This window comes from Aythya marila, assembly GCF_965140915.1.
Source record: "Aythya marila genome assembly, chromosome: 2".
Lineage (NCBI taxonomy): Eukaryota > Metazoa > Chordata > Aves > Anseriformes > Anatidae > Aythya > Aythya marila.
In genome coordinates this window covers 17,030,234-17,047,284 of record NC_139043.1, presented here as the reverse complement: position 1 = coordinate 17,047,284, position 17,051 = coordinate 17,030,234, and the positions used below count along the sequence as shown (strand labels likewise).

At 39.4% G+C, this 17,051-nt stretch overlaps 1 protein-coding gene across 2 annotated transcripts in view; it reads right to left on the bottom strand.

Moving 5' to 3' along the window:
* Positions 1–17,051, bottom strand: part of MPP7 (MAGUK p55 scaffold protein 7) — a 148,306-nt gene that overhangs the window by 64,237 nt on the left and 67,018 nt on the right. For both annotated transcript variants that reach the window (XM_082753478.1, XM_082753477.1), the window contains one exon: positions 1,626–1,703. In XM_082753478.1, coding sequence (XP_082609604.1) covers positions 1,626–1,703 — 78 coding nt within the window. The remainder of the gene's footprint in view (positions 1–1,625; positions 1,704–17,051) is intronic.

Here is a 17,051-nt window from a genome sequence, read left to right as displayed (position 1 = left end):
CTAGAGGACATCCCTGGTCTGTGGGATGGTGCCCCTAAAACTAGCTGCTCAACTGCACCTAAGAAAAAATGAAGTGCCTGCAAAAGAATCATTAAAAAGCAGCTGTGCTTCAAAAAAAATTGGCAGATGTCTAGAGATATTCGTGTCCTGACACGTGTACATTCTAAAAATACTACCATATATCCATAAAAATACATTCACAGGGTAGAAAAAACCCTGACCCTTCTTAACTGAAGAGTGACAGACTACTTCAATTTGGGGATTTCCAACACTGTACAATTTAAATGGAGCTGAACAAAGAATGAGGTTGCTCAGCATTTCTGCAAATATCAAGAACTAGGATCTGCATCCAAAAATAAGAAACGATTCTTATTAAGAATTTTAGCCCTGAGATCCGTAACAGAAATGTTAACAAGGATTATTAATATGTCATCAGGAACTTAATGAAGAGAATTTCAAGCAGCTTTCTAATTTTCAAAATTACTATCAACATTATTCAAAGCTACTTGACAGTTAAAAAAATATTCCTAATATATGCCTGATGTCAAAGCTAATGCATTATTATACCTAGCATGCTATAGGATATAGCTCTCCTCCTACTGAAAAGTGATTAAATTACATTATATCCCTTTTTCTAGACTTCAAATGTTTAATTTAGTTTTTCTTTAAAATGTTATCATTCTCTAATCACAACATTAACAATTAGTCTAATTTCAAAATCGAACGCTATCAATTATAGCAAAAGATAGTTGAGATTGTAAAACATCTATACCATACCTGAAGTTTCCAACACGCTTTATTTGAAACAGATCCTAACACACATTACCTTTTTCAAAAAACAACCTGAAATCATCAGGTGCAACAAAGATTTCTGGATTTCACCTAAACCACAGTTTATTAAACATTTCTCTGTCCTGGCCTACCTCAAGTTCAGTCATAGTTTATACAGGTGTGTGCACAATTCATCTGAATCGTAGAATTAACCAAATAGAAAGAAATGGCAGGTTGGATTTTTTTTTTCTTTAAAATAAAAATTATAGTAACAGGAAATTAACTACTCCATCAATGCTGACCACTTTTACAATTTATTTTTTGGTTATAAAGGTAATTTGGAAAGCTCCAATATCCATAAATCACTACTGTACTTTTTCTTAAATAGTTTTTGTGTGTGTGTTTTATTTTTTAACAAGCCTTCTTCCTAGGCATTTCATATGCCTCATTTCTGTAGTATTATCTGTCATTTTTCATGTTCTGTCAGCAGTGCTGCTATCTCATTTGTCTTTATTTTTCCAAAGCATTCCTCTTGTCTGTGACTTTCTCACAACACTAATAGCTGACAGCTTTTTCCCTCCCCGTAGAATTCCAACCTGTAATTTCTATTACGTAGTTACCAAAGCAGAACAAGAGGCTATCTAAGATGCAATGTTTTTATAACAGGCAAGTGAATAAAAATCAAAGTAATATCAGCAACAAGCCCAGTGATGACAGCACCTTTGGAAACATTTGCAGCTTCTTATGATTTCAGCTCAGAGGATTACATTCATATGTTTGCACTATGAGGAGTTCTGCTTGCAGACAGTTTTTTGGGAGACTTGGTACCAGTGATCTCAGCAGGGGACACTTACATCATCTGCCAAGGCTGCTGCACTGTGGAGTATGGGCACAGGGTTCTGTTTTTCATAATAATGCAGTTTTTCATGGATCTAGAAGACAATAGCACAAAACGATAAGTTTATTTAGCAGCATGAGAACCATTACAAAATACCCCCGTCGAGCTAACTGATCTGTTGAGTGTCTGTAACTAGAGAAACATCCTTATAGTAACCTACAGGCAGCAATCATGTACATGTAATTCATCATCATCCTCTGTTGAAGTGCTAAGAATATGAAATCAGATGGAAAAAATGCTCAGTATGTAGACCAACCCACAGAAAAACTAAACATTTGTGATTTTTCTCTCCCAGCTTTCTATGTCCATATTTCTAACATATTGCTTTAAGTATCAATTACATTTTATATTGCTGCTGAAAACACAAAGCATAAAGTGTTTATCCCCAAGATGGATATAAAAAACCCTGTAAATTATGATTTATGAAGTGAAATAATAGCCTGCCACCCACATCTTGACAGACAGCTTGGTGGAGCGGCTGCCGTCATTAAAATAATTCAGAAACAAGGGCAAAGTAGTGCTAATATGAATTCTAACACATCTGAAAGAAAAAGGCAGTCCTTCAGCAAGCTGAAGTCATTTAGGAGCATTTAAAGTTTTTAATGAGGAGTCATCAACATTAAAAATGCAGCGTGCTTTGCTTCTTTCAAAAGGGGAAAGGATATACCATCATTTAAATATACAGCCTCTTCCCTCCTCCACAAGTCAAGCATTTCAAAATTTAGTTTTTTTCCAGTGTGAAAGCTTAAACGAGCCAAAATATTTTAAAGCTTCTAGAAAGTTTCTTACAAGTTGTTTCAGAATGGCATAAAGTAACATATTCAACATTCAATTTCATTTACACAACTTTCCTCGAGATAGACAGATACACAAATACGAATTCAAGTAATAAAAAAGAAAAAAAGAGGACAGCAGTCTGAGCTGATGCGAACACACCTCACCCTTAGGGTGCTGCTGCCTCCTGAAGGAGGCATGGGCTCCAGATGGTTGGAGGAGTTGCAGACACAACCTCTGTGCTTGGCAAGGCGAGGAATAGGAGGTCTGGCAAGGAGCTCGGCTGGGGAGCCCCTCGTGTCCTAAGGGTATGGGAGCCCCAACGATACCTTATCCCTTCCTAGCATGCCACTGGCAGAGGAACGGCTCAGTGGCTGGGCAGCCAGGAGAGCTGTAAAGAAAGAGCAGCCCAAGCAGTCCTCGCTGCACACCAGCAGCGTTTGGCATCAACTGGGTTGTGTCCATGTTGCACCGCTTCCTCCAGCCTCCCCTCCTCTCACACTTGCTTTTCCTCCCAGCATCCCCGCTCTTCTCACTCCCCAGGACCCCCTTGCTCCTCTCCCCAGCCCTTTCTTTAGGATTCAATCCGAACTCCTACCTACACCCACGACAAGCTCATGCTACGCCAATGATGCTCGCGGGTTTTATTGCTTCCTGTGGGGCTTCGGAGCAGCCCATCACACGCCTGTTCCTACAGACTACAGGACGAAAGGTCCCTTGAAGCGAAGGCCATCTGACACTGCGTTGACGCCATGTGCCATAACAAGACCTAAGTCGTGGTTGATTCCTTCGTTATTTCCATAACCCGGGTCAGACGGGTTCTCCAAGTGGGCTGCCACAGGAGGCTGAAGCTCTGAAATGCCAAGGTGAAGCACGAAGACAAAACAGTCGCTGAGTTGCTATTGTAAAAGGATCCCTTCTGACCAGGATTAGTGCTTCAGCTAGAAAATCAGCGCAAAGCACTGTTTTCTCTGGAACGAGAGTCTGAATTTTACATAGCTGATGTAGACATTGTTTACTCTGAGAAGTAAGGGTAATCCATATTGGATGTGACATAAAGTACAAGTGGCTGGAAAACTTCATATTTCCAGCTTACAAAGCACAGAAACTAAACAAAACAAGGAGCTGCAGCTCCCTGAGTTTAGTAGAAATTTGTGATTTACTTAAGACTGTGAACTTGAGTAACTAAAAGGCATAATAAATCAAAAAGTCTCATATCCATCATTTTTTGATTGCTTCAGCCAACATCTTGATTTTATCCAGGCTGAGCTTCCGTCAGCTCCGAGGTTAAAAGCAGTCACCTCTGCTACCTTCTACTTGCTCAAAGAAAATCGAGGAGCCGCTTCCAGTGGAGCTGTTCTTACCCTGGACAACCTGAAAGTGTCTTTACCAGTGAAATTGAAAAAGATGTCATGGCTTTCTTGCACAACCTTTCTTGGAACAAAAATTGTAAATATATACAAGAAAAAATAGGGTTTTAAGAGGATGTCCCATGCAACTTCAACAAGTTATTGGTTCTGCCAATAACCAGCAAAAGGTTGGAAACCAATTTTTCGTTTTCTAACAGTGGATATCAGAACCCAGCTAAGCATGACGGAAATCATTATGATTTTAATTGATATGGTGGAGTTGCGGAAAGTAACTGCCTAACGAAATCTGGTGCAAGCAACAGAAGCTAATCAAGGAAGCAGGAAAATCTTGCTGTAATTACAAAATGGTTCTGCGTAGTGGGCTTTGCTACATCAGAGTGGAAGTTTTATCAGTTTATCCGTTACCAGTTTACTGTACTGACCCTGGGACTGCCTCAGTTACATGTTCTATGGAAAAAGACACGGCAAACTCAGCACACTGCCATCCAAGCTGGAGTACAGGTGGTGTCTTTTTCTAAAAACATCTGACGTGATTTAATGGGTAGTGTTTTGCTTTGTTTGCTAAATTAATCTTAGTGTGTTTTTTAGCAGATCTTTGTGAGGCAAAATCCGTCTTTCACCTCTTTGTAACTTGAAGGAGTTGCATAAGCAAATCTGAAACAACAACAAACCAAAAAACCCTCTGGTCTGTGCACAAAGCTGCAATCAGCGCACAATACAAGGATTACCTTTCAGATCAGTATAAAATTACCATCATAACATTAAAATGCTACTTCCTACTGCTCTCCCTTAGATACCGCCTACCTCTGACTTCTGGATAACCGATGCATTTATAATATATGCAGCACTTATACATAATAGCTTCCTGAATGCAGTCAGACAGGAGATTTGGTGCAATTCAACTGACAAAGCAAAAGTTTCAGCGAGGCAAAAATATGTTTTGAGGAAGCTTCTTCTCTCCAGGTGTCCAGAAATGCGTGCCAAGATGAGCTACTCCAGGATTTTCCCACAGATCGCAGTAAGGCTGACGGAGCTGTAGTTCCCCGCATTGTATTTTTGGCCTTTTTTTGAAGATGGGTGCAGCACTTGCCTTTCAACTCTGTTATCTCTCAAGGATGGCAGGGCACACTTGCAAACTCACCTGGTAGATTCCGAATTTCCCAGACTTCGGGGTGATGGATGACTGCATTTATGACTACCACCTTCAGAAAAACTGCGATGTGCACTGCTGAAATTTGTGGCAACTTCTCCACGTACTACCTTTCAGCTAATTATTTTCCCATATATGAAATTTTTAAATCATGCTAATATATCTGCAACATTATATTTCCAACATTCAATTCTTACATAATTAGAATTTAATTTTTAAATCTGTAGATTTAGTGACAGCATTGATGAAAGCTTTTTGGTGGTTCAAGCTCTGCAAACCCAGTTGAAAAGCAGAAAAGGACAGTGCAGGTCCTTTTCTGCTTTGGAAGTCTCACTCAATGAAATTAAACAGTAGTAGGGATTGAAATAATCCTGAAACACTTTGAGAGAAGTGGGAGTGGACTCGATATGGTAGAAGAGAGAGCATTTACTATGTAAGATAAACCATTTCATATTCGCAACCATTTATTTGAGCTTCATTTTAAAGAATTTTATTTAATATGAAAGGCAAGTGTATCTTGTATTCTGTGGCCATAGTACATGGCCTGGGATTTTAATGCTATTGCCATCTCTCTAGAAGAAATCTATGGGGAGTCTAAGCTTGTATCATGCTTTAAAAAATAGAAAATACACTACATCTGTTTCAAGTTCTTCTGACGTTTAAGTGTAAAGCTGGAACCCTGAAAGCCTCTTCATAGATGAGACCCAGTCGGCTAAAGCAAGCTTCAGAGCCTGCAGGTAGCCCTTGTTTGAAAGAGTGCACGGGAAGAACATTGGTGGTGGTGAGAACACGAGGAAGAAAGTTGCAGAAAGGACCCAAATCCAAAACAAAGGTTTAAGGCAAATAATAAGATGTCAAAGATTTAACGGGAGACAAACTTAGTCTTTTTAACAGAACAACTGGTGTAAGAATATGTGTGTAAGAATATATACACAAATACTTATAACCCAAAAAACACTGTATCAACACCAGTGAACCATACTAGCACATAAAAGACAAGAAACATTTGTGAGAATGTTCTTCCAAGCGCACAGTTGTGCCACCAGTTATTTACAGACACGCCAACACCTCTGGGTAACAGCTTTTTTTGCAGCAATGACACAACTCAGAACAAGCAAAGATGATTTTGTGAGAAGTTCGGACTGACCAGCATTCAAAGGCAGAATGCAATTCTGGAAAACAGAGCGCATCACATCAGAGGCTTCTGTCCAGCTCCCAGCTAAAGCCACCATGAGGACCAGGGCTTGTGAACGTGAGGCTGCTTCTATCTGTCTACAGAGGGTCTCATCTGCTTGGTCTTCCTAACCAGGTAGCCTGTAGCACACTATAATGCCACCTGTCCTTACCCTCCGTATAATCCTGACCCAGAAGCTCTCTGCCAGCTCCTCCTCCGTCCCCACGCCTGGCAGCTGCTCAATGGCATGGAGGGCGATGCCCCCTCCTCGTCTCCCCTGTCTGTCCTTCCTCCTCCGGGCTTCCTCTCTTGCTGTACACCACATTTGAAGGCTTTTTAAAGGCAGTGGGGAGGGTTTGTGGTTTTCTTTGTTCTTACTTTCGCGGTTTGCTGTGCCATTTAGCACTTCATTATGTTTTCTCTGGGAGAACTATGATAAAGGCACAGGCCTTGAGCCTAAGCTGGTATTTGGGTCCCACATTGTGGCCATCCCAGCTCTTCAGGAACCTTCTGGTGGAGCCAATTATCAATTACACTTTCTTCCACTTCTCTGAAAGCCAATTTGTGGAGGAAAAGAAGGACGACACCTCCTACGCCTCCTCCAGGGTAGATATTTTCTGTTTTATTACAACAGCTATTTAGTACCTTGAACTTTAGTTTATTTTAGTGTAATTTAGCACTCCTTGTGCTGGGGCCCGGCCTACACCTACCAAGCACTACCGAGTGTGATTCGGCAGCACCCTCAAGGGGGTGAGAAGGTCTCTGGATCTGAAGACACACAAATGGGCGTTGTGGCTACATCAGATGCCCAACAACCGACTCCTGTGGTCAGGAAGAACCTATGGAAGCAGAGGTCAGCTAGGTCAGTGAGGAAGGAACAAACTTTTCCTACAAGGGAACTGGAAGAAGTATCATTAGAGGCAGCCTGTTCTGCAGCTAAACAGCCACAAGAACAGGAGCAGGGAGAGACAGAAATCATAAACGAGTCAGAAACCACCTGGTCCCTATCCCTGAGCAAGCTGCAAGATGCAGAAAGATGACACCTGCCATCCAGGCACGCAAATTATCACCTGCTTTCCCTGGTGCTGGGATACTGGGGTCAGCAGGATTTAGAGAGCCAGGAAGCCCAGCAGCTGGCATCCTTGCTAGGGAGCAGGGGATCAACACAGGGATCAGAAAAAGGGCAACAAATCTGCAGCTTCTGGAGGTGGCTTCTGTCACACAAGGTATCCCCTTGAAGAAGATTCTGGAAACGGCCAAGGCAGGCTGAGCACAACTGAGGGAGGTATCCCGTAGCTGAAGGAATTAGCTGTGGTAGAGGTGATCTGCAGCAGCCTGGACAACAACCAGGCATCTAAAGACCCCTATGAAGTCCAGTGCACGTGGTCTGTGTGGGATAATTTGTATGGAGCACACCGATGTTGTATGTCAACACTGGCAAAAAGGGATTGAAAAAACATTGAGGCACCACCTGTGACAGACTGGCCGGCCAGCCTAGGCGACCTGAAGAGAATCTCTCTTCCTCATGAATCAATTCACGCTGTGCCTCATTTGTCTGTCCTTCAACCCTGATTGACCTTGAAGAGCAGGTGGCATCTCAGGAGGATGATCGTGACAACGAAAATGCAAGGCCTTGGAAAGAAGCAGCAAGAACAGCGACACTCAGAGGTTTACCTGAGACAGTCTCGCAGGGGAAGCAGTTGAAATACTACATGTGCTGAGTGACCTGTTCTGAGACCAGTCTGACAAGGCCACAAAGGCACTGACAGATTTCGTTTGTCTTAAAGAAATCTCCTGATGAAAATCTCAGGCCTGTAAGCACACATCTCTTTTATTTTAAAATAGAAAAGCATCTATTCTACTTTTGCTGTGTTGAGGAAACCAAGACAGACCTGAAGTCAGCAGCTGATGATCCCGGTGATCCTGCTTGTGCTTCTCTGTGCCTAATGCACACTCCCTGCGTACTGAACTGTGTACATTTCTGCATGCACCTTCTCCTATCACATTTCTTTTTGTAAGAAAAAGTACTTCATTATCGCTCAATACCTAGCTATTGACATTTTCAACAAGCATGTCCTTCAAGAACAGAGGGTATGCCTGCGTATCTATGCCTCATAATACTCCTAATTTCAGAAGGAAAAAAATGTGTTCTCATTCTAGTGTCACCAAAGGAACACAAAAGTAAATTATTAAATACATCCCTTATGCAGTACACCACCTCCTTTGCTCACAAGCCATGAGATTAAGAGCTATCAACATTAAGAGACATTCATTGGGAACACTTCAGAACAACAGCTATTGTTGTTTTCCCAGTCTGGAAAGCACCCTGTAAGCAAGCAACTGTACGCCTGTCAGTATGGATTAAATGCAGAAAAAAAAAAATCTGAAAGGGAGAAGTGGTGAGGTTGTTTATATTGGCCATTTTGAGAAGAGACAAGAACAGACAAGAAAGAAAAGGTGTGAACGCAGTTAGGTGTGGGATCAGTGACACATAAATTCATCAGTAGTATTTAGTCCAGATGTAGTCCTTTTAAAGTCAAAGTCTGGGGTATGAGACTGTTATAAGGTGGTGAGCAACCAAATTCCTCTTCACTACCACATTCCTGAAAGAATGTCAGTCTGTCTATTCTCTATTTGTGAATGGCAAGGTAGCATTTCCTTACTTAGTGTGTGGTTAAAAGCAAGACCAAGTAAGTACCTTGAAAACAGCGTGCCACAAATTTACATTTGTTTGGGTGCTATGGAACATGTTGGGGTAGCTGATGAAGTGCAGACACATTAATCAGGAAGAAATGAACAGATGTATCCTAAACTTTAGTTTAATATGGAAATTTGACTAATGTAACCTCTCTATATGCACATCCAGAAATTGAACAGAACAATTTCAGAAGGTGACAGAGGCCATATACACAGTGGCAACACCTCACCCAACTCTTTCTTTGCCCACAGCTAGGTAACCAAAGGTAAGTTCTGTAGATTTCTAGCAATACAAAGCACTTCCAGTAAGAGAAACTGTATTCTGCCAGCAGTCCTTTGTGGCAGCCCCTCAGGGGTGTGAGCAGAGCAAGTACCCCACACAGAACAGCCAGGGCATCTGAGCACAAGTCACTGTAATATGCACAATCAAATTATTGCTCAAGAGGCAAGTATTTGGGTCTAGCTCCTGTAGGGGAGTGCCCCTAAACCTGGCTCCCACCCCTTCTGGTTATCCTACAGGCACAGGAGCAGCAGCCTTGCATCGGACAGGTTGATGTCTACATCTTGGGACGCTGTGCTGAACCTCCTGTTAATTCACGGGAGTACTGCCTGTAATAGTTTCCTTCCTTTTTTTAGTGCTGTTCCTAATCAAGACAATTTTAATTGGAGAAAAAACATGTGGGCAGGTTGTGGTGTATATAAAACTATAGTCACACACCCTATAAACAGAGTGCTGTGCAGTTCATTCATGCAGTGAGACATACAGCAGGACCTAGATGTTCGGTAAGGATCGGTATTCTCTCCATCCTACAGAGCATGTTCTCTAATACAAAGCAGGGCCACAGGGAGCTTCGAGGGGTCATAAAAGTTCACCCAACTACTTGAAGAAAAATCAATTGTACTTAACTGCTTAATGTTTGCTAGCAATGCCCGCTCTGAAAGATCTTAACTGCACTTATGATTAGAAACATTTTCCTAATGTCTAGCTTCTTTTTATTTTGCTGTAAATTGATTTCTAAACTTTTCACTTTGTCCGGGAGAACAAATTATCTGCTTTGTCTTTTTGATCAAAAAAAATCAAACCTCTTTGTCTTCAACAGAAAAATGTAGATACATTTCCAGTCATTTCTAAGCTAGACCTAAACTCTTTCAGTCTCCCCTAGGGGTTCATACCTGGTTGCAGACCAGTGATCATTTCAACTATTCTCTTCTGAAATTTCTATATTCTACTTAATTACTGGCCATACCTGATCTTGAATAGAGAAAAAGGAATAATTCTTATGTCTCCTATTTCTACTTCCCTATGTGGCATCTACCTTTCATGCTGCTGCTTCACATACAGTTTGCAATCCACTCAAGACCAGTTAGTAGCTTTTTTTCTTAACTATTGATAATCATGAGTATGTCATCTAGTTTTCATAAGGCTGATCACTGTAATTCAAGTAGGATGCTAAAACTACTATAAGGATAAAGATAAAAATGGTAATTATATGCAATTTTCATTTCATTATTCATTGGCATTTACAAAAGGAGTACTGTAACATCTTTGTGACTTTAACCCCTTCATAGGGTATCTTGTGGAGTGCTGCCCTTTTCCTTCCTTGATTTTCAAAAGCTAGTGTTTTGCATACACACACACACATATATTTTAATACCTCTAAAGTTTGTCTCGTATATCCCATATCACAAAAAAAAAAAAAAAGATAAAGAACTAAAGAATAGGAAAATTCTGGTCTGAATGAATATGAAAGCATGTGTTAATAAAACTAATACATTAGCTATTTTATTTTTGCAATGTCAAGCAGAACAGATTAAATACTGGCTACAACCCCACTTATTCCTTGCAGAGTTTCTTAAAATGTTTATTTTTCTGTAAGAAACACTTTTCACTTTGAATTCATTGTTCCTTATACAATAAAATAAAGCTGCTATTATATGAGATTTCACAGACTTCATTCAAACACGCTTTTTTTTTTCAGTAATAAGAAAAGGTTTTGATGACTTTGCTTATAGGAAGAGGGTCCCTAGATAGACAGAGGAAGTTCAGACCAAAGCCAAACAAGTTGCGCTTGCTCCAAAATAAATTTTCCTGCCCCTTTAGAGCCAAACAGCTTACATGGCTACCGTATACAGTATTTCCAAAATTGTTTTTCTGCACTTTTAACCCTGTTTCTAAAGGAAGGAGCATCAGAACAATTCCAAATTGGAATGAAGCAACTCTCTTGTGTGAACTAAGGACATGAAGTTCTCAAACAGAAATTTATTTTTATCATTAAAAAAAGAGAACAAACAAGAACATCGAACTTTTTATTCTTTGAAACAAGCAGCCTTCAAACAGATGTTCAAATGGATGTTGAAAAAACCCTACAATTTTAATGCATTACCCTTCATAAATCTGAAAAATAAGCTCAGCAAGTCCCCATTTGAATATGTTAAAAGTATACCGATTCTTTTCTGAAAAGCACACACTGCCCTATAAAACCACATGAAATTTGGTGTAAGTTTCAGGAAAAGCTTCAGAAAAGCAATACTGAACTTGGTTAGGCCTCCAACTCATAAACGGCCCTTTCCACTTTATGTCTCTTCACCCTTCTGTCTATATATAATGTCCATCAGTGGTACTCTTTGCCCACTCTCCAATTAATAAAACACTTTTATTTAAGTATTACTACTTCAATAAACACTACTTTTTGAATGAAAGCTTCAGATTGAAAAGAAACAGATTTTGGGGTTGGTTAACATCAGTGTTTTTATATCTAACTCTTCCTTTCATGAAGACAATGGTAAGGATTCATCATTCACAGAACAACAGACCATATCTTTGACCAAAAGCAAATTTCCTCTCTCTTTGCATAAAGATCTGCATTTATGCTGTACTGGTGACCCAAGGAAATACTTGCGTGCAGCACTACAGACATCGCAAATTGATCACCTACATAACAGAACTCTCAAAGTCATACAAAGACTGCAATTTACAGTGGTAATAAGAGTCACGATTATGACACCATTTTTTCTCCAAAGATTTCAGAGCACACTGATAAAGAAACTAAGCATCGATTTCCTCATTAAAGGGAAGACAAGGACTTAGGTGGAGCTTTCAACTCCCTTGAGGGTAGAGAGGCCTTGCAGAGAGATCTTGACAGATTAGAGGGCTGGGCGATCTCCAGCCTCATGAAATTTAACAAGAGCGAGTGCCGGATTCTGCACCTGGCAAGGGGCAACCCCGGCTGTACGCACAGGCTGGGGGCGAGAGCCTGGAGAGCAGCCCCGCGGAAAGGGGCCTGGGGGCTGTGCCACCCATGTGCCCTGGGGTGCACCAGGGAGGGCATAAAGCTGGCAGAGAGCCTCCACGGGAGGGCTACAAAGATGGCAAAGGAGCTAGAGGGGAAGACATGTGAGGGGCCTCGGTTTCCTCGGCCTCGGTTTCCTCAGCCCCGAGCAGAGCAGGCTGAGGGGAGGCCTCATGGCAGCCTGCAGCTCCCTCACGAGGGGAGCAGAGGGGCAGGCGCTGAGCTCTGCTCTCTGGGGACAGCGACAGGACCCGAAGGAGCTGCATGGAGCTGGGACAGGGGAGGGTCAGGATGGGGGTTAGGGAAAGGTTCTGCACCCAGAGGGTGGTTGGGCACTGGGACAGGCTGCCCAGGGCAGTGGTCACGGCACCGAGCTGCTGGAGGTCAAGAAGTGTTTGGACAACGCTCTCAGACAGAGGGGCTGGTTTTGGGGTGGTCCTGTGTGGAGCCAGGAGCTGGGCTCGATGATCCTTGTGGGTCCCTTGTGGGATATTCTATAATTCTATGACTAATCATGGACACAAAATGTTCTTAGATGTTCTAAAATGACTTCTAATGCGAAAAAGATAATAATTGATAACCTTATTTTTCTTTTCACCTTCCAACTTCTGACAGTGAGATGAATAGTGTAACAAGCTACAGCATTTTCCTGACCTAACTGTCATATAAAAAACATATCCTTCTAAGTTAATTTTTAGATACAATTTTACTTCATGCAAGCAAGAAAGATTGCAACTCACACTGAAGCCCTTCAGTTATGAGAAACAATACTCAGTAAAATTGCACTGAAAGTAATTAAACACACATGGAATAACCCCTGCTGCAACAATCAAAGAGCTGATGTTTCTACGGTAATTCTAAATACAAAAGTTGAGGAAAACCTTATCTTATTCAAGACACTGAACTTAGACTGATCAGAATATATATACATACGTCTACAATATTTCAATCCCATATTATAACAATCAACTTTTTTCCTCTCTTTAAAAAAAAAATCTTCTATTTTTTTCACACTTAAATAGTCTTGTTAACTTCTTTTTTAGGTATCAGTTGACTAACAAAGACTTGCATGACGTATACCTAATTAATTAGAATTATTATGTGTAAGAAATAATAGAAAGAATTGATCTAAAACATCAGAAATGAAGTCAAGTCTTAGTATCTGACAGATTTTAAAAAATGTGTTTTGTTTTGTTTTGTTTTTTTCCTCTCTTTTTTTTTTAAGACTTATCACAAACTTTTTTTAATGGCTCAAGTATAGTATTATCACAGAACTTATTACCAGTTCTGTGATACTGTTCTCAATACTGTTCACAGAACAGTATTACCATTCTTATATAGCCCAAAGGGCAAAACTTTTGCTATGGTACTTTACAATTCTAGATCTTAATAAATTTGAGAGAAGGATTTTTTTTTCTTTTCTGTAGTCTGCTTTCTTTACTACAGAATAACATAATCGTTCTTGAATTTGAATATCAGATTTGCATATTTCAAAGCAAAAACCTTTTAAAAAAGAGAAATAATTATACTACTTAACATGAACTGAGAAGGGAACGAAACACACTGGATGCAGCTAGAAAGTAAAGAAAAGAAAGATGACATCGACAGCTAACTGACTGTCTTTTGTATGCTATCAGGAGCTGAAGTCCTTCTAAGCACAAAACATACCAGCAACAACTGTCATCTTACTTCTGAAAGACATTTAGGAAAACTGCAATCCTGAACATTTCATGATATGCCATCAAATTTGATTATCTAATTCAGCAAATTGAAAGAAAATAAAAACAATATTCCATTATTTCCCACTGCTTTATGTTGGTATGTTAATTAGCAAAGAGACATCAAGTGAATTTGAACAGAAATTTACTATACGTCCTGAGCCAATGTTAATACCAATTCTTGTTAAATTACTCCCAGAGTCAGAGCGAGGACAGAAGAGGTAACATGCCAAGAATGTGGAGACAGTGCTTAAAACAAAAGAAAAAAAATCAAAAGAAACAGACATTTTCAAATAAAGAAGCTACCACGAAGTGTTTTAAATGAACGACTGTATGGTCCTGCTTTGTCAAATAATTGCAGATGAAGAAGCTTTAAAGAGAGATTAAACTGAAGGCTGAGAATTGTTGATGAAAGACTGCTAAGAATGGGGAGAAGTACTGCACAAGAAGAGCAGGTAGTCTCACAATCACTGCTAGTGGACTTGAAAGAGAAGTTCAGGATTTCAGTCAGATGCTAAAACCAAAAGAAGTACGTGCCTAGATAGAATATTTCTCTTCATATACGCCTTGTCCTTTCCTTCAGAAATCAAGAAGGTTATACAAACACTAAGAGGTTCTCATTTGCCCCAAAGTACATTTTACTTGTAAACAATTTGTTTTTGTAATCTTCAATTCTCCCAATGCTACTTTTTCAAGCATTCATCACAAATTTGAACTGAGGTAGTTACTTTTGCATCATTACACAGAAGCTAATTTCCAGCCATTTTTCCAAAAGCAAGCAATCCCCACTGTTCTTTTAACAATATGAACCTAAAGGAAAACTTTCTTAACCATGCTTAGCAAATGAACAGATTTCTAACATGAATGAAAGCTAAACTGCTCTTCTCATTGTCTGACAGATTTTTTTACTCCACTGTCTGTATATCTAAAGTTTTACAGAAACGCCGACTGAATATTACTTAAAGAAAGCAGACAAACAGGATTCTCTGTGTGCAGACTACAAAACCTTGGCACAGGCTTGTGCTTTTTCTCTTTCACTCTTCAGGCAGAGCGTGCTACATTTAAATAACGAATAGTTCAGTTTATTCCTGCTTAGTAGTAAACACATCCTTACAGTCCTGTAGTCAATGCAAGTTAGTCCTAGCTCCAATTCCATTCAGGTTGCCCAAATTCCTAATATTATTGAGAAGATTGCTTCTGTATGGTTCGTGATGCAGAACTGAGCTATTCAAAACTCAGCAAACTTTAATCAGAGATAGGGACATACATCCTCTGAGATAAAATTAAATATACACACACATATATTTATCAATTAGCACCATCTAGTGGGGTCGGTACAATTTATGCGATGGGAGAAGTATGCAGCTCACTGTTCAGGTTTTCCTACATTTTCTGCAACATGTTATGATACAGTACAGGTCAAATAATTAATGAAATTCAGATTTTTTTAAAAACTGTCTCATTTTAATTCATAGCATTATATTACTCCACTACAAATTACATTTTAAGAAAAGTACCGACACTGAAAGCTGCATGTACATACACATGGAAATCTACTCATGGGGGAAAAGAACAACAAACTTTTAGACCCTCCTAGACATGCAAAACACAAGTACTATTTCATTACTGTTTTCTACTTTGACTCATCTGTTCCCCTATCACATAGTTAAAGATTGGTAGATTTTTATTGAGAAACAGCTACTCTGAAGCATGCAAACAATGAAAATAACACTTTCATTTAAAGAATGAAAAGGCCTTCATCATCAGAGCATAATTATGTCATAAACACAAGTTTTGATAAAATCGGATCAAAGTGCCACAACCCCAATGCAAAATGCTAATAATTAGAGATGAAATACTTGTGAAAAATTCCAAGTAATTCATTTAAAAGAAGTTCCCTACACTAAAAACTGATACTCAGAGCTAACCATGTTCATGGCTATTTTTCAAAATGAACAAAAATTTGAAAAAAAATGATTTTCTTGTCAGTTTTACATTAGAAGCTGGGGGGACTTAAGTTGTGCAACTTCATTATGCTGGAGAATTTCAAATGCAAAAGCTACCCTTAGAAGTCCCCTATGCATCAACTGTCTACAAGCAAGCCTCAAAAACCAAGGCAGCAGCGTGTGAGGGTGCTTAAATGCAACACTGCGAAAGGCCAGGCAGAATCTATCAGCGGCCAACAGGCAAGCTAGCTGCAGGTCTTACTGCTCCCTTCTCTCTGTGCCTGCTTACCATTCAGGTTAAATAAATAAAACAACACAAAATAGAAAATAAACCATATCACTAAAGTAAGCATGTGCTTAAGAGTACTAGGAGAAGTCACAAGAATTAGTTTAAGCACTTGCTTAAAAGCTCTTGCTTAAACCCTGGCCATGAAAATAACAAAGAGTGCCTACAAGGCAATGATTTACATTCCTATTTTAATTTGTTTTTAAAATAAAAGTAATTGACAGTTAACAATTTTTCAAACCGATCACAACAAATCAAGTGGAACTTGGACAATGAGGGACACATCCTTGCTGAAATCCAAGGAAGGAAGGAAGGAAGACTAGAAAAACAAGAAAACAAAACAAAACACTATACTGGTTAGTAAAGGATGGTCTTCTGTTCTTCCCTACTGTCCCTACTACATGTGGTGTTACGTGTAAGTTTTATTTTTGTTTCTGAGAATAATGGTAAATGTAGTAAAAATTCAGAAAAAAAAATATATGAGGTAAATATATAGATATGCAGAAAAAAATTAAGATCAATATAAACCAGCAATGGAAGATTTCTAGTGAGGATGTTACCAGTCACTGAATCTAAGAAGAGAAGATGAAGGTGACTGCACAGCACACCCAGGTGTCAGGATACAATTAATTTATTTAAAATAAACAGAAATAAAAATAAAGATATTCTAATAAATGAATTAATACAAACAAAACCAAACAAGAGTTATAATAAAAGTTAATAAATATATATATCTTTATAATAAAAATAAAGATGAAGGCAGTCTCTGAATTTTATTTAAAAGGATTGAGAGTTGTGTCAAGAATAAAATGTCCCAAATAAGTACAACCAGATAATGAAGTAGTGGTGATGGATACTACTATTCCCTCAAACCTTCCTGCAAAGGACAAAGAAACACCAACAGTGAAATGGAATGTGTGTTTTAGGGTAAAGAAGAATGTGAAAAATAATGACAAAATACTGAAAAAAAAAGTTCA